The 22,051-nt window shown below is 40.5% G+C and overlaps 1 protein-coding gene and 1 long non-coding RNA gene across 15 annotated transcripts in view; one reads left to right on the top strand and one right to left on the bottom strand.

Moving 5' to 3' along the window:
* BIRC6 (baculoviral IAP repeat containing 6) overlaps positions 1–8,698 on the top strand; it is a 235,638-nt gene extending 226,940 nt beyond the window's left edge. For all 13 annotated transcript variants that reach the window (XM_034659673.1, XM_019803711.2, XM_019803710.2 and 10 more), the window contains 2 exons: positions 2,355–2,489; positions 7,877–8,698. In XM_034659673.1, coding sequence (XP_034515564.1) covers positions 2,355–2,489; positions 7,877–8,056 — 315 coding nt within the window. In that variant the 3' untranslated portion in view covers positions 8,057–8,698. The remainder of the gene's footprint in view (positions 1–2,354; positions 2,490–7,876) is intronic.
* Positions 102–22,037, bottom strand: LOC117802030. 2 transcript variants are annotated; one of them, XR_004625040.1, is made up of 4 exons: positions 21,828–22,037; positions 16,556–16,677; positions 14,704–14,761; positions 102–896 (listed from the first exon to the last, which is right to left on the bottom strand). It is a non-coding gene; the product is annotated as an uncharacterized LOC117802030 (long non-coding RNA). The 2 variants fall into 2 exon arrangements; XR_004625039.1 differs by lacking the exon at positions 14,704–14,761.
* Positions 22,038–22,051: the final 14 nt, after the last annotated feature.

The raw sequence follows: 22,051 nt of genomic DNA, 5'->3' as shown, positions 1-22,051 counted from the left end.
ACTAACATGCTTAAGGAAGTCAGGATAGGGGTGCCTGGGTGACTCATTCCATTAAGTGTCCAACTCTTGATTTCGGCTCAGGTCATGAGATAGAGCCCTGCGTCGGGGTCCACACTCAGGAAATCTGCTTGTGATTGTTTCTCTCTCCTTCTCCCTCTGCCCCTGCCCGCTGTGTGTGTGCACTCGTGCACTCGTGCGTGCTCTCTCTCTAACTCAAATAAAAAATTTTTTTAAAAAAGGAAGTCAGGATAGTGTATACCTGTGGGTGAGGATTAACGGTGAGAGGTAGCACAAAGGGGACTTCTGTCATGCTTGGTAATGTTCTGTTTCTCATCTGAGTAGAGATTACATTGGTGTGCACTGTGGGAAAATGCATCCAGTTGTACGTGTAATTTGTGTACTGTTCTGTGTATGTTAAGCTTCACTTTTAAGATGTATTGAAATAAGCGTGTTAAGTATTTATACTCAGTTTTGTTGGTCCGCACATAAATTTATTCTGGAAGAAAAATAAACACAAGGAACTCAGAGTGGGGGGATGACTTTTACAAAAAGCAAATAAGTATAATTTGAAACAATAATCTTTCTCATCCTGTAGAACCTAGCTCACATTAAAGGGGGCACCCCTTGTCCACGAATGCTTTCCTGATTCTCCCAATTAGATGTGACTGTTTGAATTCCCTGGGGTTTTTTTGTTTTGTTTTTGCTTTTGTTTTTTGTTTTTTCTTTCACTTTATTTCCAGTATAGTTAACATACAGTGTTACTAGTTTCAGGTATACAATATAATGATCCAACAATTCCATACATTTTGTTTTTTAACTACCTTTTACACCTATGCACTCACCTATCTGTGGTTGTCATGACTCTTCATGTCAGGCTGTGTCTTACTTTTGTGTCCCTGTAGGCATCAAATGCAGTAATTGTTAAATGTAATAGGATCTTACTGGTGTTTTACATCCATTCCCACGTTTTCCTAATAATACCTTGTAGGTATTACTGCCTTTTCATTAGGGGAGATAAAGTCGTTGGAATATAGTGGCTTACCCAGAATACAGAATCTTTTTGTTTTAAAGATTTTGTTTATTTAGGGATTCCTCGGTGGCTCCCCCTTGGTTGGACATCTGCCTCCAGCTCAAGTCATGATCCCAGGGTCCTGGAATTGAGTCCCACAACGGGCTCCCTGCTCAGTGGGGAGCCTGCTTCTCCCTCTGCCTGCCACTCACCCTGCTTGTGCTCTCTCTCTGACAGATGAATAGATAAAATCTTAAAAAAAAAAAAAGATTTTATTTGGGAGAGAGAGAGAGTGCACGAGCAGAGGGAAGGGCAGAGGGAGAGGGAGAAGCAGACCCCAGCTGAGCAGGGAGCCCAACTTGGGGCTCGATCCCAGGACCCTGAAACCAGGACTGAGCTGGAGGCAGATATTTAACCTACTGAGCCACCCAGGCACCCCCAGAATGGTATTTTTTAATTGATATAGTATTTCCAAATTGATCTAATTTCTAACTTAAATTTGTCAGAAGTAGACTCCTGCTTACACAGTAAAAAATTCTGTCCCAATTTTTCAAAGAGAATTTTTAAAAATTCCATATGCAAACCACAATTATTACAACGAAGGTTAACTTTGGAGTGCCTGGGTGGCTCAGTCAGTTAAACGTCCAGTTCTTGGTTTCGATTTCAGGGTTGGGAGGTGGAGCCCCACATGGGGCTTCGCACTGAGCACGGAGCCTGCTTAAGATTCTCCCTGTCCCTCCCTCTGCCTCTACTTTCCACCCCATGCACAGGAACACCTGCTTGCATGTGTGCTCACTCGCCCTCAAATAAACAAACAAGGAAAGTTAACTTTATAAAAAACAACTATAAGTTAACCAGAAGATAAAATTAAGAAAGTAGTAATAGCGCCTATTTTTAGGGCTCTGTTCTGATTTCTGTGTCAGTATCTTTGACATTTGGAATATCTCTAGTTATTTAGGTATTTGTAGAGTTCTCTTTTAAAGGTAGAAAATTTGACAGTTTTTCTGTTGTCAGTACTTTCCGAATTATTTTCTCCTGGTTATTCATTTACAGTGCTCACCTTGTGAGTATATTGTATTATAGATGTCTTTATTCTTGCCGATAGGATTACCTATTTGAATGTCTGGTTGCTATTGGGCATTATTTTTTGCTGTAAAGCTGGGCATTTCAACACGTGTCATCTGATGTCATTAGCTTGATTCTTCCCTATTAATGTAAAATTCACTAAATTGAGTTTTTTGGAGACAAAAACGTTGCAATTGTCTTTTAAATTTCATTTGTCATGCCACTGCTTTTAAATTCTGACGTGAACCCCTTTTGTTCCCTTGGTTGTTTCCTTCTGAAGGTTATACACAAACACTTTTACTTGAAAAGAGTTGAGATCATGGCCCAGTGTGAGGAGTGGATCGCGGACATCCAGCAGTACAGCAGCGATAAGCGGGTAGGCAGGACTATGTCCCACCATGCCGCCGCTCTCAAGGTGAGTCAGCCTTCCTAACAGGAGCCCTACCGGCAGCGTTAAAACAAGAGTTGTGTCTTCATTGACATAGCCATAGTCCCCAGATGGTAAAGGAATCAGAAGGATTCAAAGAAACAACATTTATTTTAAGTTCAGAGGCCTAAATTGCTACCCAAGAGTCTGTAGAAAAGGTTCATTAATTTTGACGATGAGTTGACACTTCCTAGAAAGGATGTTGACAACAGCGTGTGCTCTGTGAAGGATTTTTTTTTATTCTTTTCCCTTTTCTCTTTTGCAGTTTACTTTTCATTCTGCCCAAGGTCCCCGCTCCCAGTTCTCCACACCAGTGACCCTGGCTCCCCTCTCTGCTCCCTCAGCTCTCCCTTCCAGGCCTTTACTCTCATTTTCTCATTTTCACTTGTTCTTGCTAGCTCCCTGCCATTCGGTTGCAGCTGAAATTTAACTTTATGAAAACCTGCCTTGACTTAGATCGCTTCAGTTTAAGCTTCTCTAACACCCTCTATGTGTTCAAACACTCACTCAGGGTTCCTGGCTGGCTCAGTGGGAAGAGGGTGTGACTCTTGATTTTGGGGTCATGAGTTTGAGCCTCACGCTGGGGGTAGAGTTTACTTTAAAAAAAAAAAAGTTTAAAAATTTATTTTTTTAATAAAGAAGACAAGACTCTCATTGTGCTGGTCTAAATGTCTTTTGGGGGCACTTGGGTGGCTCAGTCGGTCAGGCATCTGCCTTCGACTCGGGTTGTGATCCCAGAGATCCCGTCAGGCTCTCTGCTTGGTAGGGAGCCTGCTTCTCCCTCTGCCCCCTACTCATGCTCGCTGTCTCGCTCTATCTCAAATAAATAAAATCTTAAAAAAAAAAAATGTTTGTCTTTTCTACCACAGTTTTCATTTGTAGACCACGTGGTTCCTCCTCTTCTCATACTCTTTAATTCTTGTAGTGTATTTTTTCTTCCCCCTTCTAAATGATTATATACCTGAAGGCTTAAATTTTGGCCCTCAGGGCCATTTTAGTCTTTTACTCTCAGTTTTATCTATATCCTTAACTTTGGCCATATACTATCTATCTCTCTCTCTCTTTTTTTAAGTGTAGCTGACATAAAATTTTACATTCACTTCAGGTGTACAACCTGTGATTCCACGTTTATATGCATTACAAGTGATCATAAGTTTAGCTCTTTGCTTTAAAGGCCATTTATTCTTTTTTTTTTTTTTTTAAGATTTTATTTTTTTTTTTAAGCAATCTGCATACACAACGTGGGGCTTGAACTCAGGACCCTAAAATNAGGCCATTTTTTTTTTTTTTTTTTTTTTTAAGATTTTATTTTTTTTTTTAAGCAATCTGCATACACAACGTGGGGCTTGAACTCAGGACCCTAAAATCAAGAGTCGCATGTTCCACCGACTGAGCCAGCCAGGTGTCCCAAGGACACTTTCTCTTTAAAAGTGACTCTTCCAGGGGCGCCTGGGTGGTGCAGTCGTTAAGCGTCTGCCTTCGGCTCAGGGCGTGATCCCAGCGTTCTGGGATTGAGCCCCACATCGGGCTTCTCCACTGGGAGCCTGCTTCTTCCTCTCCCACTCTTCCTGCTTGTGTTCCCTCCCTTGCTGGCTATCTCTGTCAAATAAATAAAATCTTAAAAAAAAAAAAGTGACTTTTCCAACTATTGCCTGGTTTTTGCTTTCTCAGAATTATATTATGGCATTTTTACTTGGATGCCCTGTCATTACTTAAGGTGAAGGTCTAAAATTAGAACTTCTCCTCCCTCTTATCATGTTTTCTTTTTTTTTTTTTAATTGGGCTATAGTTGACATAACATGTACAACATGTTGACTTGATACATTTTATATACTGTAACGTGATTACCATTGTAGTCATAGCACCTCTGTCACATTGCATGATATCATTTCCTTTTTGTGGTCAGAACAATTAAGATCTAGACTCTAGATTGATTATAATACAATATTGTTGTCTATAATAACTGCTCTGCACGTTTGATNGACTCTAGATTGATTATAATACAATATTGTTGTCTATAATAACTGCTCTGCACATTTGATCTCCAGGACCTATTTGTCAACTAGTTGCAAGTTTGTACCCTTAAACAACATCTCTCCTATTTTCCCACCCCTCCCCCACTAGCTACCATTTTACTCTAATTTTTATGAGTTTGGCTTTTTAAATTTTATTTTGTTTATTTTAATTTTAATTCCAGTGTAGTTAACATACAGTCTTATATTAGTTTCAGGTGTACGATACAGTGATTCAGCAATTCCATATATTACTCAGTGCTCATATGATAAGGGTACTCTTAATCCCCTTTACTTATTTCATCCATTCCCTCACCCACCTCCCCTCTGGTAACTGTTCTCTGTAGTTAAGAATCTCTTTTTGCTTTGTTCCTTTTTTCTCCCCATTGTTTGTTTTGTTTCCTAAATTACACATAAGAGTGAACTCATATGGTATTTGTCTCTGGATTATTTCACTTAACATTGTACTCTCTAGCTCCATCCCTGTTGTTGAAAATGGCAAGATTTCATTCTTTCTTATGCCTGAATAATATTCCATTGTCTATATATGCCGCATTTTTTATATCTACTCATCTATTGGTGGACACTTGGCCTACCTCCATAATTTGGCTCTTATAAATAATGCTGCAGTAAACACAGGGGTGCATATATCCCTTTGAATTTAGTGTTTTCATATTTGAGAAGCAAATACCCAGTGTAGTGTGACTACTGGATTATAGGGTAGTTCTATTTTTAATTTCTTGAGGAGCCTTCATACTGTTTTCCATAGCGATAGCACCAGTTTGCATTCCCACCAACAGTGCAAGAGGATTCCTTTTTCTCCACATCCTCACCAACACTTGTTATTTCTTGAGTTTTTTATTTTAACCCTTCTGACAGGTGTGAGGTGATATCTTGTAGTTTTGATTTGCATTTCCCTGACGATGAGTGATGTTGAGCATCTTTTGATGTGTCTGTTGGCCATCTGTATGTCTTCTTTGGAGACATGTCTGTTCATGTCTTCTACCCATTTTTTAATTGGATTGTTTGTTTGCTTGGTGTTGGCTTATATATGTTCATTATATATTTTGGATATTAACCGTTTATTGGATATGTCATTTGCAAATGTCTTTTCCCATTCAATAGGCTGTCTTTTAGTTGTGTTGGTTGTTGCCTTTGCTGTGTGGAAGCTGTTTGCTTATTTATTTGTTATTGTTTGTTTGCTTGCTTGCTTGCTTATTTTAGAGAGGGAGAGAATAAATCCTAAGAGAATAAATCCTAAGCAGGCTGTATGCCCAGTGCAGAGCCCAACACAGGGCTTGATCTCACAACCCTGAGATCATGACCTGAGCCGAAATCAAGAGTCAGTTATTTAACTGATTGAGCCACCCAGGCACCCCATATTTTTCATTTTAAATCATTTTTCTCTGTCTTAAAATTTTCAGATATTATTCAACTCCTCCTTCATCTAGTATACTTGGTCAATACTAGGTCTTATCAGTGCTGCGTTCAGGGGGATGCTGCCTCCCCTCTCCGCATTATTTCTTTTCAGTTCTCACAGCTTAAGTCTGTTTGACAAGCTTCTTTGGACTTAGTTCTCCCCTTCTAGTTCTTTCTGCAGTCCATAACCAAATTGATCTTCCTCAAACCCGTGTTTAGATATCTTTTTTTTTTTTTTAAGTTTTTATTTATTTTTTCAACAGAGATAGAGACAGCCAGCGAGAGAGGGAACACAAGCAGGGGGAGTGGGAGAGGAAGAAGCAGGCTCACAGCAGAGGAGCCTGATGTGGGGCTCGATCCCATAACGCCGGGATCATGCCCTGAGCCGAAGGCAGACGCTTAACCGCTGTGCCACCCAGGCGCCCCTTAAACAAAACCTTGGTGATGGAAGTCCACCCTTCTTTGGCTTTGTTATGTCAGTTGGTGTCTTGCTTATATCTCACATTCTTTTATTCTGTTATTTCTGTGTCACTCTGGCCTGGAAATCTCTATCCCTGAATCAGCCCAAATTTATATCATTTTAACTATACCTTTGCTACTGAGTGCTACTTGAGAAAAGTATGCAGCTATTTAGCTTAATAATTCCACAGTAAGGACATAGGATCCCACCTCAGCTAAGGCCTTAGAGTCATCAAATTTTTTTCATTCTTCTTCCCTAGTTAATGTTTTCTCCTGTTGTCCACGGTGGAAGGGAAATTGGGGCTAGAGAAATTACGAGTTACCAGCATGTTAATATATTTTGAAACCTTACAAATGGCTACATATGTGTAGTTATTATTATTTTGTTTATAGGTCTTAGACCTCCAACCCAAATTTAGGCCCTATGAGGTCAGAGATTATATCTTCCTTATTCTACTCATTGCTTTTATATTGTCAGTGTTGAACACNTCAGAGATTATATCTTCCTTATTCTACTCATTGCTTTTATATAGTCAGTGTTGAACACAGTGTCTCATACATAAAAATTGTTCTATAAATGTTGGTTAGTTAATTTTCAAAGTCAGATATTGACAACAATTTTTCAAAGGCCTGGTGTGATACTTGAGGTCATTTCTCTCCCAGTAGAAAAATATAAACCAAAACTTAATATTTGTAGACAACCCTGTTAACATCTCTACATCTTTCTCTAAATGGTAGTATGGTAGAATACAAAATTACATAATCTCTCTGGTTCTTCTTTTTCACTTGCTTAAATTAGAAAAAAAATTGGGGGGGGCACCAGGGGTGGCTCAGTTGATTAAGTGTTTGACTCTTGCTCTTAGCTCAGGTCTTGATCTCAGGGTCATGAGTTTGAGCCCTGTGTTGGGCTGCACACCGGGCATGGGGCCTGCTTATGAAAAAAAATAGGATGATAAAATTGTTTCTAAGGTTTTTTCTGAGCATTAAGTGAGACTGTTAGTGTGAAACATTTTGCACGTGTTCTACACAAGACCTGGTACCTGATGAATACGTGTTTGCACTCCGTAAAATAATGGTGGGTTTACTTTCATTTATGGACTTCCTGTCAAAAATATTTAGCCAGAGACAGGATGTATTATAAATCAAGAGGTTACTCTCTTTAACTTAAAAGAGTATCTACCATATGTGAATGATATCTTATAAATCATTAGTAATGCTGTTTCTGTTACCGGGGTAGGGGGCCTGGGTAGGAGCTGTGCCCACGCTACTCAGGGCTTTTCAGCAACATCAGTTATTTTGAGGTTAGAGGTTTTTGCCCATTTTGTTCACTGCTCCTTACAGTAGCTAACATAAGGAAGGTGCTTAATAAATATTTGTAGGCCTAATGCTTTGGGTTTTGTTGTAAACTCAGTTTCTCCCTCAAATGATGTTATGTTAGAATATCCGGGTTTGTAATTGTTGTATCGCTTATTTTCCCCTGTATAGCGTCACACTGCTCAGCTCCGGGAAGAGCTGCTAAAACTTCCCTGTCCCGAAGGCTTGGACCCTGATGCTGATGATGCCTCGGAGATGTGCAGTGCCGCGACAGGTGCTGAGGAGACTCTAATGCATGATCAGGTCAAACCCAGCAGCAGTAAAGAACTCCCCAGTGACTTCAAATTATGAGCTGCATTGACGTGGACTTCATAGACACAAAGGCTTTGAAGCACAAGCCAAATATGTCAATATTTGTATGTAAGAAACTAATTATGTAATAGTTATTGAAACTGAAACTATACTATGCCCTTAAGGAGATCCAGTTTAATTCAAGGTGATCTTTTATTTACCTGTACAAGAGTGTAAACTTTTTTGTGCTTTTATTTTTCAATTGTGAGAACCACTGATTGGTTTGTTCAACAAATTTGTGTATACAAAGAAATGGATAAATCACTGATATATAAGGGAAACTACCTTAGGAAAGAATGTTTACTGAATGTTTATTTTATTCTTTTTTTTTTTTACTGTAGAGTGAGGGGTTGTTAACAAAGAATATATATTGGTCATTCTTACAACTACTATTTAAAGTCAGCAACTTTTCACTGAATTTGATAGATTTTATGTTTGGCCATATCTTCATGCTCATCTTTGATTTCTGAAGACCTCCTACATACACTTAAATAAAAGTTAAATGGACATACTCCCTCTTTTTTGATTTACTGGTACATTTTTTAAATGATAAATATGCCATAAAATGCATTATAGCTGGAGACTTGCACTTGTATGGATGAATTTATTACATTCAACGTATTTAATTTTATGCCTTCTAATTCTAAGATGNACAGAGATAGAGACAGCCAGCGAGAGAGGGAACACAAGCAGGGGGAGTGGGAGAGGAAGAAGCAGGCTCACAGCAGAGGAGCCTGATGTGGGGCTCGATCCCATAACGCCGGGATCATGCCCTGAGCCGAAGGCAGACGCTTAACCGCTGTGCCACCCAGGCGCCCCTTAAACAAAACCTTGGTGATGGAAGTCCACCCTTCTTTGGCTTTGTTATGTCAGTTGGTGTCTTGCTTATATCTCACATTCTTTTATTCTGTTATTTCTGTGTCACTCTGGCCTGGAAATCTCTATCCCTGAATCAGCCCAAATTTATATCATTTTAACTATACCTTTGCTACTGAGTGCTACTTGAGAAAAGTATGCAGCTATTTAGCTTAATAATTCCACAGTAAGGACATAGGATCCCACCTCAGCTAAGGCCTTAGAGTCATCAAATTTTTTTCATTCTTCTTCCCTAGTTAATGTTTTCTCCTGTTGTCCACGGTGGAAGGGAAATTGGGGCTAGAGAAATTACGAGTTACCAGCATGTTAATATATTTTGAAACCTTACAAATGGCTACATATGTGTAGTTATTATTATTTTGTTTATAGGTCTTAGACCTCCAACCCAAATTTAGGCCCTATGAGGTCAGAGATTATATCTTCCTTATTCTACTCATTGCTTTTATATTGTCAGTGTTGAACACAGTGTCTCATACATAAAAATTGTTCTATAAATGTTGGTTAGTTAATTTTCAAAGTCAGATATTGACCAACAATTTTTCAAAGGCCTGGTGTGATACTTGAGGTCATTTCTCTCCCAGTAGAAAAATATAAACCAAAACTTAATATTTGTAGACAACCCTGTTAACATCTCTACATCTTTCTCTAAATGGTAGTATGGTAGAATACAAAATTACATAATCTCTCTGGTTCTTCTTTTTCACTTGCTTAAATTAGAAAAAAAATTGGGGGGGGCACCAGGGGTGGCTCAGTTGATTAAGTGTTTGACTCTTGCTCTTAGCTCAGGTCTTGATCTCAGGGTCATGAGTTTGAGCCCTGTGTTGGGCTGCACACCGGGCATGGGGCCTGCTTATGAAAAAAAATAGGATGATAAAATTGTTTCTAAGGTTTTTTCTGAGCATTAAGTGAGACTGTTAGTGTGAAACATTTTGCACGTGTTCTACACAAGACCTGGTACCTGATGAATACTTGTTTGCACTCAGTAAAATAATGGTGGGTTAACTTTCATTTATGGACTTCCTGTCAAAAATATTTAGCCAGAGACAGGATGTATTATAAATCAAGAGGTTACTCTCTTTAACTTAAAAGAGTATCTACCATATGTGAATGATATCTTATAAATCATTAGTAATGCTGTTTCTGTTACCGGGGTAGGGGGCCTGGGTAGGAGCTGTGCCCACGCTACTCAGGGCTTTTCAGCAACATCAGTTATTTTGAGGTTAGAGGTTTTTGCCCATTTTGTTCACTGCTCCTTACAGTAGCTAACATAAGGAAGGTGCTTAATAAATATTTGTAGGCCTAATGCTTTGGGTTTTGTTTTAAACTCAGTTTCTCCCTCAAATGATGTTATGTTAGAATATCCGGGTTTGTAATTGTTGTATCGCTTATTTTCCCCTGTATAGCGTCACACTGCTCAGCTCCGGGAAGAGCTGCTAAAACTTCCCTGTCCCGAAGGCTTGGACCCTGATGCTGATGATGCCTCGGAGATGTGCAGTGCCGCGACAGGTGCTGAGGAGACTCTAATGCATGATCAGGTCAAACCCAGCAGCAGTAAAGAACTCCCCAGTGACTTCAAATTATGAGCTGCATTGACGTGGACTTCATAGACACAAAGGCTTTGAAGCACAAGCCAAATATGTCAATATTTGTATGTAAGAAACTAATTATGTAATAGTTATTGAAACTGAAACTATACTATGCCCTTAAGGAGATCCAGTTTAATTCAAGGTGATCTTTTATTTACCTGTACAAGAGTGTAAACTTTTTTGTGCTTTTATTTTTCAATTGTGAGAACCACTGATTGGTTTGTTCAACAAATTTGTGTATACAAAGAAATGGATAAATCACTGATATATAAGGGAAACTACCTTAGGAAAGAATGTTTACTGAATGTTTATTTTATTCTTTTTTTTTTTTACTGTAGAGTGAGGGGTTGTTAACAAAGAATATATATTGGTCATTCTTACAACTACTATTTAAAGTCAGCAACTTTTCACTGAATTTGATAGATTTTATGTTTGGCCATATCTTCATGCTCATCTTTGATTTCTGAAGACCTCCTACATACACTTAAATAAAAGTTAAATGGACATACTCCCTCTTTTTTGATTTACTGGTACATTTTTTAAATGATAAATATGCCATAAAATGCATTATAGCTGGAGACTTGCACTTGTATGGATGAATTTATTACATTCAACGTATTTAATTTTATGCCTTCTAATTCTAAGATGCAGAAAAAATAAATGAACATGATTTTATTCTATGCCAACATTTGGGCCTGTGAATGTATCCGTTATTTGAATTTAAGTATATGAGAAGGAATGGTCAATTTGAAAAGTCACTTTAAACTGATTTTTTCCTAAAGGGCTCCTTTTTTCCTGGACTCTGGTTTTATTACTGAAGTCACATGTATGTATTAAAACATTGAGGCTCTGTAGAGCAGAGAGGATATCTCTCTGGTGCTGTTACAGGACATTCTGTACCTGCCATACAGGCTCATTTTCATGCAAATTCTTCTTAGAGCCAAATAAATAAAGACTTAGGTGTATTAATATGTCTTGTTTCTAAAATAGTTTGCCATGGTGTGAAATGCTATTTCTACTAAGAATTGTACACTTTCAAGACCTAAGCATGGGAAAGGAAAGGATATTTTTCAAAGACCAGTTACCACAAAGGAAAAGCTAAGGTGATTTTTGACAGTATTTATATAAAATGAAGTGGTGTGTGGGAACCTTGAATCTGGAGCTGACCAGAAGGAGAAGCTGTATTCTGAACAGTGAGCTGCTCTCTGAAGGAAAAGGGGAACTAGGGAGCATGATCCTGTCTGAGGTACAAGATATAGTGCTCCCTAATAAGCATGGGTAAAGGAGGGGAAATGAAAAGTTCTAACACACACTGTTCAGTGTGTTGGGTGGTAAGCTACATACACCAAGAATGACAAAATAGAGTCAATTTATGAGAAAGAAGAGTCGGTTAAATGTCATCCCCACACATGCTAGCTAAAATCTAGGTATAAAATGATCAGCAATAAGAAGTAAAAGGACAGTCATCAGTCTTCTAGGCATTTCATTTTTTGTCTGTCAGGGTCCTGTCAGGGATGAGAAAAGCTACTGTATCAAGTGTATTGTTTGCCTCCAACTTAGGATTTTATTTTTAATCATTGAAATAAGGTTGGGTCATTTTCTCCAATTCACACCACTAGTCTTCAGAAAGCTTTTATAAGAGGAAAGTAACAGTACCAGTACTATAAGGTCCAATTCATGTTTTTAAAAAACCAAGACCTGGGGCGCCTGAGTGGCTCAGTCGGTGAAGCATCTGCCTTCTGCTCAGGTCACGACCCCAGGGTACTGGGATTGCACCCACATTGGGCTCCCTGCTCAGCAGGGAGCCTGTTTCTCCCTCTCTCTCTTCCTGCTGCTCCCCCTGCTTGTGCTCACTCTCTCTGTCAAATAAATAAATAAAATCTTAAAAAAAACAAAACCCAAAACCTAAAAGTCTAAATTTGAGACTGATTAACACGGTTCCCTGTAGGATCCTGACTTTGAGCACTCACTTTGAGAGTAGGTACAGGTTCCTGCACTTGAGGGTTGAATGACAGACATGGAAACATAATGTCGGTACAACTGAGAAGTTCTCTGATAGAGTTTACAGGGTACTGTTGGGAACACAGAGGAACACTTAGCTTAGGCATAGTGTTAATGGGCATTGAGGTGATGTGGTCATGAAAGGCTTCCTCAAGGAAGATATCCTGAGTCTTGAAGGAAGAGGATAAAGAAGTTAGGCAGGGGCGTCTGCGTGGCTCAGTTGGTTGTGTCCAACTCCTGATTTTGGTTCAGGTAATGATCTCGGGGTTGTGAGATCAAGGCCTGTGTGGGGCTCTGCACTCAGCACAGAGTCTGAGATTCTCTCTCTCCCTGTCTCTCTGCCCCTCACCCTGCTCATGCTCTCTCTCAAAAAATATAAATCTTTTAAAAAAATAAGTTAGCCAGGCAGAAGGAAGTTATTACAGACACGAGAATAAGGGGAAAACTCAGTAGCACATGGGATTGTAAGAGACAAAGTTCGATAGTCACAGGAAATGTAGGGTGTAACGTTAGAAAGATAGGAGGGCTTGGATCATGGAAGACTGTCTTGTTAAGAAACTTTAACATCCTGTGGGTGATGGAGAGCAGGGGAGCAACCTGGTCATACTCAGTTTCTAGAAGATGATTCTACCAACTATGGGGAGACAAGGAGCTGAGTTAAGAGCCTACTAGAGTACGGTGGTAGGTCATCAACTAGAACAAACAAAGAGGTAGAGAAAAAGAGTGGGGAAATACAAATTTTTTGGTCTAAGAATTTAAGCATGTTTACTGGCTGAGATACCTGGGGCAGGAGTTGGGGTATGGTGGGGAGATGGGGAGGGTAAGCATGAAAGCCTTGGAAAAGGATGGAACTAAGACAGTAAAGACAATTGGTCTAGTTGTAAAACTACCGACTATGAAGCCATCTTGAAGAGAATTGCAAATAAACCGCTTAGTTATCACTGTAGCATTAAGACCAGCATGGTCAAAGCCAGACAAATGTAGAAAGTACTATAAAATTTTTTTTATGTCCTATAGTTTGGTTTATACAAGATGAGATAGGTGAGGGTGAGATGTTATAGTTACTGTGTCTTAAACTGGTGAAAGGTGAAGGTTTTTGGTTGCACCTCCTTTCCATTAGAGACTGATACTTTGTACAATAGGGTAAAAAGGTTGCAGCTTGCCACATTGCTTCCTCTCACTTTCTGTACTTAGCCCATTGCCGACTGGGAGCAGACTGGACCACGACCCGAGCAGCACTGTGCTCAGCCGCTCAGATGAGGCTTGGCCTCTGGCCAGGCAGTCCTCACTGGCCACTTATTCCCTAAACTAAAGCTGATTATTTGAGTAGACAAATTTCTACAGTTGCATTTTTTTTTTAACCAAACATTATACATACTTATAGTTAGTATTCTGGCATGACCTTGTGTAGATGCTGGAATAATATTTCACTGAAATGTAAGCCTCAAATCTTGGGAGGTAGTGAGACTGGTTAGAACAAAAGGTTCCAATATGGAAACAGACATGCCTACCGGGTCAACTGAGACATGGGTGCAAATCCAGTTGCAGACCTTGAGGAGAGCTAGATAGACTCAGCTGGAGAGGCAGCTGGGGTACCAGATGACTGGAGCTTTGAGCCTGGCCCCAGCTGCCACGCTGACTCTGCAGTCTTGGGCTAGGAGGTCCGAGCAAGGCAGGGCTTTGGGTTTATCTGGTTTCATAATACTGTGAAGTTACAAAAAAATTTTTTTAAGATTTATTTATTTTAGAGAGCATGAGCTGGGGGAAAGAACAGAGGGAGAAGGAGAGAATCTCAAGCAGACTCCCCGCTGAGTGCAGAGCCCGACGTGGGGCTCAACCCCACCACCCTGAGATCATGACGTGAGCTGAAATCAAGAGTCAGACGCTTAACTGACTGAGCCACCCAGGCGCCCGCCACTGCCAATTTTAGAACATTTTCCTGTAGAAGAAAATTTGTATATTTTAGCTTTATCTTTCACCCCCTTTTCTCTTGTCCTCTCTTCCCCCCATTCCCCACCCCCTTGCCCTAGGCAATCAATCTACTTTCTGTTACTTCAGCAAATTTTACATAGTCTTATGATCAAGTGGCGGGGCACCTGGGTGGCTCAGTTGGTTAAGCATCAAGTGGCTACGTTGTTAGAACCTTGGGAGGGGTGGTGAACCTTAAGTTTCATTAACGTCTACCTTTATTTTTCAGGAATCCATACATTCAGTTCCCTGCCATTCACAGAGTTGGTTGGATCTGGTGGGGGGGAGAGAGAGAGAGAGAGAGAGAGTGAGTGTGTGTGTGTGTGTGTGTGCGCGCGTGTGTTTTGTGAAAACTCTGAGGGGATAAAAGAACTCATTTGGAATATCGGGTAAAGCTGAGTAAAACAAAAGAGAAACTCAAGGAGGATAAGTTTCAAGAGGTTACAAAGACTTTGAGACTATCTTGGAGTTAGAATTATTTTTCGGCCTCACTTTAACAAGTAAAGAAGCTGACTATTATTGTTTGGTGTTTTGTTTCCCAATTTTTTTAGAATGCCTTTTAAACATATAATTTATTCTTTCTATCAAAAGCTATAGTGGCCGTTGTTAGTCTAAGTAAAGGACGGTTTTGTTTTGTTTTTTTTCTTTTCTTTCCTTCCTTTTCTTTCTTTCTTTCTTTTTTTTTTTTGATTTAATTTTTTCATTTACCAAGGAAAATTCAAGAGTTCGGATTGTGGTGTGGCTTTACATAAGAGGTAGAAGTTCTTCCAGGAAGCAGTTTAGACTTTGACACTGACAGACCTTTAACATGCCACGAAGGGGGCTGGTGAGGTTAACAGGGTGTGCTTGGTAACCATATCTCAAATTTTCCAACTGCGCGGAGGCCTACTCGTCCTAGACTGTAGGACCATGACCAATGACCCAATAATCATTGACCTTAGACTTCAGCTTAACAAAATGACCTTCTTTCACAGACTGGTAAGTCAGAGAGTGCTTCTGTGAATGTTGTACAGGGAATCCACTGCAAAGTTGGATCCATGGTTTTTCACAGACCCATCATCCATTTAACAACCTCATGGCCAGCTTGGATTGGAGTGGAGACTTATTGGGCATGTGTTCCCACACAGTCCCTATGGAATACTCCCTTTGACATCCTGCAGAAAGACAAAGCTGAATGTGTTGCTTACTGCATAGTTTGCTGAGGTTGCCATAACACAGTGCCACGGACAGACACTTCACCAACAAGGTGTTGGCAGGGTTCATTTCTTCTGAGGCCTCTTTCCATGGGCTTGTAGGTGGCTGTTTTCTCCTTCTGTGTTCACATGGTCTCTCTGTGTATGTGAATGTCCTAATCTCCACCCCCCTTTTTTACGATTTTATTTATTTATTTAGAGTGAGAGGAGAGGCAGAAGGAAAGGGAGAGAGAGCATCTCAAGCAGACTCCACACTGAGTATGGGGCCTGAAGTGGGGCTCAATCTCAGAACTCTGAGATCATGACCTGAACCAAAATCAAGAATTGGATGCTTAACCAGCTGAGCCATCCAGGTGCCTCCCCCGACATGAACTATGTTTTTTATAATAAGTGCTAGTCATCAAAATAATTAAAATATTTAAATTATTGGGAATGTTGAAGTATTCTATTGATTGGTGAGTATTGTTTGCATAAGTAATGAAATAAAACATAATTAGCATATTATTATATATCTATTCCATAGAATTTATTAATGTTGACTTTGTTTCTACAAAATCTTTAATAATGTTTTACTTTATTATTTTTTTTAAGATTTTATTTATTTATTTGACAGAGACAGCAAGAGAGGGAACACAAGCGGCGGGGGTGGGGGGGGAGTGGAAAGGGAGAAGCAGGCTTCCTGCTGAGCAGTGCCTGACTTGGGGCTCCATCCCAGACCCTGGTATCATGACCTGAGCTGAAGGCAGACACTTAACGACTGAGCCACCCAGGCGCCCCTCTTAATGATGTTTTAATGCTTGTGTTAGTTCCTAGGGCTGCTGTAAGAAATTACCACCAATTAGGGGGCTTAAAACAACAGAAATTTATTCACTCACAGTTTTGGAGACCAAAAGTGTGAAATGAAGGAGTTGGCAGGACTATTCTCCCTTTGAAGACTCTAGAAGAGAGAATGCATTCTTTGTCTCTTCCTTTTCCTGGTCCTATTAACATCAATAAACTAAAGAATTAAAAATATATAATGTAATTTTATTCCAAGTATATAAAGTTTGAATGTATTTTCATCAAAAATATAAATTCAAGTAAATGTTAAGTTTCATGTTTTCTATTTTTTCTTCTAAAACATCTAAAATTAAAATTAAAAGCAAAATACAAACTATAACAAATGACTATCAAAACTTTAAATCAATGCTGGTTAAAAAAAGCTAAATTTTTAAAATATTTAATTCAATCTTTTATACAAACAAAATTCAACAGTTCTATTGTTTGATGTCATCTAATGGCTAATGTGAAGAACTGGTATTATATCTCATTTAAATAGTACAGCTTGAGTTGTTTAAAATTGTGAAATGTTTTCTAGCCACTGTCCAATCTGTCATAAATAAAATTCTACTTCATGAGTACCTCCAGAACCAAAAATAGAACACAAATCGTAAATGAATGAGCATCACTACTGAGAAAGGGCACTTAATTATGCAAGAATCTGTTGCATTCATGCCAAGAGGGAAATTTAATAAGTTAATTGTCATTTCTCTCACCTACAAGCTTCTGCAACTCAAATCCTCCCCGTCTTTTTAATTCATCACGGCATAGATAATATGTAGAGATGCCTTTTCTCTAGAGTCTAAGCAGCCTAAATCGAGAGGGCAGCTGTTCAAGGTCACCCTGTGTCCTTGGATCTTGAATGAGAGGAACCTTCATGTATTCTTTGATTTATTTTGTGTGTTTGACGACACGAGGTCCCCTTACGTGATTCTAAGCAGCCAGAAGAGTTCTAGAGTCGAGAGAGGGACGGCACTCTCTATATAGGGTTGGTTGGATCAAGCCCAGATTGTGTGAATCAGAGGCATTGTTCCTGTATCTACATTTATGGCTCCTTTGTACCCATACTGCATCTAGGGAAGTCTTGTTGAAGGCCTTATAGTTTTTCACCTGAATGAAGACCTATTGAGGCAAGAATCTTATTTTGCTTTGTGGGACAAACACACCCTTCAGGGGAGGCGTGCTAGTGGTTAAAGTCAACATCTGGGGGCCCCAAGGACAAAGGAAAGCCTAGGGGGACACCACGGTGCTGCCTGGCTTCAGTCCCCACTCCCCAGGGCAGTTTTCATAGAAGGAAAACTTTGCAGGATCAGGTTCCTTCTCACTAAGGAGGTTAGCTGTCTTGTCCTGCTCCACTTGACTTACCCACATTCCTATCTCATCCACATACATCCTTTCTGTCCTCTGCTTCTCCAGTCTTTGCTGCTGGGAATTTTCAGCATCTGTACTGACCTTGGTTCCAGGGCTGTTTTCAGTATGTTCACTAGGGAAGTTATCGTATTGATTTATCTACTTGCTCCGACCTGCATACCAGTCATGTACTTCTCATCCTTTGTTCACCAGATGTAGAAAGCATGGAGCTTTAAGGATCAGACTAGGTTCAAATCTTAGTGTAATTTTAGGCAAGGTACCTACCTCTCAATTTCCTTATTTGACAAATTGACTTAATATTTGCCTTAAGGGCACCTGGGTGGCTCAGATGGTTAAGCATCTGCCTTTGGCTCAGGTCGTGATCTCCAGGTCCAGGGATTGAGCCCCATGTTGGGCTCCCAGCTCAGCGGGGAGTCCGTTTCTCCCTCTGCTCCCGCTCCCCCTGCTTGTGCTCTCTCTCTCTCTCTCACTCTCTCTCTCTCTCAAATAAATAAAAATCTAAAAAAAAGTTATTGTTAAGAGTTAAGTGAGATATCTATTTAACGGTATTTAATACCATACCTGCTTTATCTTACATCCTCAATCCATGTTAATTTATTTGCTGCAGGGCAAAGGCCCAGCTAACTCTCTTGAGGGTTAGTGGTGGTTGTGGGGCTTCGTTCTGAGAGACACAGTGCTTGGAAAGAGCAGAGGACCAGCAGAGGGATGAGAAGAAAGAACTGTGTGTCAGGTGAAGGCTTTTGAGTATTAGTCTCGGGAGATCAGATTTTATGTTTTATACAAGAGACAGTTTTTTAAAAACAGTGTTATTGAGGTATAACTGACATAGAAAAAAGTGCACATATTTTAACTGAACGGTTTGTTTTTTCATATGTATATTCCCATTAAACCATTAGCACAGAGAGTGAACACATCTGTTCACTCCCCAAAATGTCCTTCCTCCTCTTGCTTTTCCATTTCCTCAACCCCCAGCAACCAGTGATCTGTTTTCTGTCACTAGAGGTTAGTTTGCATTTTGTAGATTTTTACAAATGGATTAATATTTTATGTTCTATGTTTTCTTGGCTTATTTCACTCAGGATAATTTTTGGNTGTAGATTTTTACAAATGGATTAATATTTTATGTTCTATGTTTTCTTGGCTTATTTCACTCAGGATAATTACTTTGGTATCTGTATATATTATATGTATCTATAGTTTATTCATTTTTATAGCTGAACACTATTCCATTGTATGGATATATCACAATTTGTTTATTCGTTCATCTGTGCATGGACATTTGGGTTGTATCCAGTTTTTGGCTATTACTAAAAAAGCTGCGACAAACATTTAAAAATTATTATTAAACATGAGATTTGTTAATGAATATGAAAAAGGATTGAGGGGTCATGAAATGCTGGTTACAATCTTGCCTCCTTTTTACTACTTAGAAAAATATGAAATAGGATTAGTTAAAACACGTAACGATATCAAACCTGAAGCTACTTAGAGAAAGACATCATTTACAATAGAGATTAAGGTTCTAGAGTAAATATGGCATGTTGAATATATGCCATCTCTCCTTCTTCAAAACCCACTAAGTCTATGGTAAAGAAAAAAGTTAAAACATAACCCACAGGGAAAGAGACGATGAGACTAGATGCCCTGTTTGGGAGCTACTAACTGGTGTAGCTGAGCAGAGAAAGCCCAATCCTAAAAATGCAGTGGGAAAAGCTAAGGCAAACTTGTATGTAGACTGAAGAATCCCTGAAAAACTCAGCAACTGGGAGCACTAGATATCCCTGGGACTGAAGGTTATGGAATGGGAAGAGGAAGGGCTGAAACGAGGAGGACTCCTGCAAAGCTGAGTCAGTCAGTCGGAACCCCTGCCCACTCCTTCCCCTCCAGTCCCCGACTGCCGTGATCTCTACAGGGTCTGATATTCAGACTGGGTCTTGAATGCTGAGACTCCTGGCTTTCTTGCTCTGCTTGGCTCTGGAACACTGGCAACCAGACCCTCACTGTCCAGGTAGGAAATTTAAAAAGTCTCTGAAAAATCTAACCAGCTCAAGAAAAAAGACTTAACAGGTGGTGACATCAGGGTTCCTAGCAGACTGCCCAGCCAAGCCACTGCACTCATCCTAAAGTGGACATATCCTACTCACTGGCTCAATATCCACTCCATTTTTTGGTTTATTTTTTGCTTTTGTTTTTTTTTCAATTGAGACCACATTTTTTTCTCCCACATTTTTATTTCAGAGTCCATTTCCCTGAAGAGAGATGAATATACTTAATTATTATCATTGTCTAGCATATCGCACTTAAAATAAACCTTGAATTATAGAGACAGCACCAAGTTCACTGTATGGGACAATGTGGCTCTACAGGCAAGTGAAGAACCTGGTTGAGCCGCCAGTGTGTTTCTGCTTTAATAGCTCTAACTGTCAAATGTTTAGACAGTGCTGGGTTTTGCGCTTTAAAAAACCGAAAGGACCAAAGATACAGACGCAGTGAAGAGAAGGGCCATATGCACCCCAGTGTTCATAGCAGCATTGTCCACAATAGCCAAATCGTGGAAGGAACCGGGATGCCCTTCAACAGACGACTGGATTAAGAAGTTGTGGTCCACACATACAATGGAATATTACTCAGCTATCAGAAAGAACGAGTTCTCAACATGTACTGCAACATGGACGGCACTGGAGGAGATAATGCTAAGTGAAATAAGTCAAGCAGAGAAAGACAATTATATGATTTCTCTCATCTATGGAATATAAGAACTAGGAAGATCTGCAGGGGAAGAAAGGGATAAAGAAAGGGGGGGTAATCAGAAGGGGGAATGAAGCATGAGAGACTACGGATTATGAGAAACAAACTGAGGGCCTCAGAGAGGAGGGGGGTGGGGGAACGGGATAGACTGGTGATGGGTAGTAAGGAGGGCACGTATTGCATGGTGCACTGGGTGTTACACGCAACTAATGAATTATTGAACTTTACATCGGAAACCGGGGATGTACTGTATGGTGACTAACATAATATAATAAAAAACCATTAAAAAAAAAACCGAAAGGACACACTGATTAAATATTTTCTGCACAAATAGCGTTTCATTACTTCTCAGTGAGAAGACATTCTAGGGCATCTGCTCTTCTCCACTCAGCCCACGTCTGGCTTCCCTTGGCTTCTGCTGGCAGAGGCTGAGCACCATTCCCTCCACAGTCTATGGAGGAGGAAAGTGAATTGAGAATTTAGTTCGCTCCTTGCCCCCGTCACTGGGCTAGGCTCTTACAGAGATCGCTTGCCCTTGATTTCTCCAAGAATGCGGCGTGGTCAGAGTTACCCTAACTAGTGCTTGGCATTCTCACAGTGCAGGCTTCAGGCCCACGGGGGCAGAGTCCCACCCCGCTGAAGCCTGGCTCTCTGAGCCTCAGTTTTGGCCCAGGAGCGCAGCTATGAAGAGAGGACGTGCGAAAGAGGCGCAGCTCGGTGCTCAGCTGCAGGCCCGAAGGGGTGGCAGGTTTCTGGACTCAGCCTACCCGCCGCAAGCTTCCAGGCACCAGCTGCGGGGCCACAGGTCCCACTCAGTCATAATTCATGTAGTGGCAGCGTCAAAACCAGATTACTTTCCTTATACGTTTTTAAAAAGTTATTCTATTTAGTCATTTATGTGTGTAATGCCTACACCCAACCTGGGACTTGAACTCACTTCAAGAGTCGCATGCTCCTCCCACGGAGCCATCCAGGCGCCCCAAAACTTCCCTTACGCTTTAATTCATTCTAAGAAAAAAGACCTATTCTCTGCGGAGGTGGTCCTTGTGCTGGCCAACCCCACTTCACAGGGTTTCTAACTTCCGGAAATGGTACCCGGATGTCGGTAGCAGGGGCCCACACGCATTTTGCATGAAGTACCCTGGTTAGGTAATCAGGAGGGTTCTGATCCAAAAATGTTTAGGAACCCAAGCCGTAGATTCCTATTACCTGTTGGCAGGACAAAACGGCCGCTTCCAGCTGCGTTTTAATCCCAATCCTCAGTGGGTGGTGCAAGGGGACTCCACCCCACGCTTCAGGTCTTCTACAGCTCTTGGCACCGCCCCTTTAGGGCGGGGCTGAGATCGACCGCGCCCTCCCACCCGCCCCTTCCATGCTCGGGGCGGGGCATCTCTACTGGGCATGCTCAGTACTAAGGACGTGGGTTGGCCTCC

This window comes from Ailuropoda melanoleuca, chromosome 4 (assembly GCF_002007445.2).
Source record: "Ailuropoda melanoleuca isolate Jingjing chromosome 4, ASM200744v2, whole genome shotgun sequence".
Taxonomy (NCBI): domain Eukaryota; kingdom Metazoa; phylum Chordata; class Mammalia; order Carnivora; family Ursidae; genus Ailuropoda; species Ailuropoda melanoleuca.
This window is presented reverse-complemented; position numbering and strand designations above follow the sequence as displayed.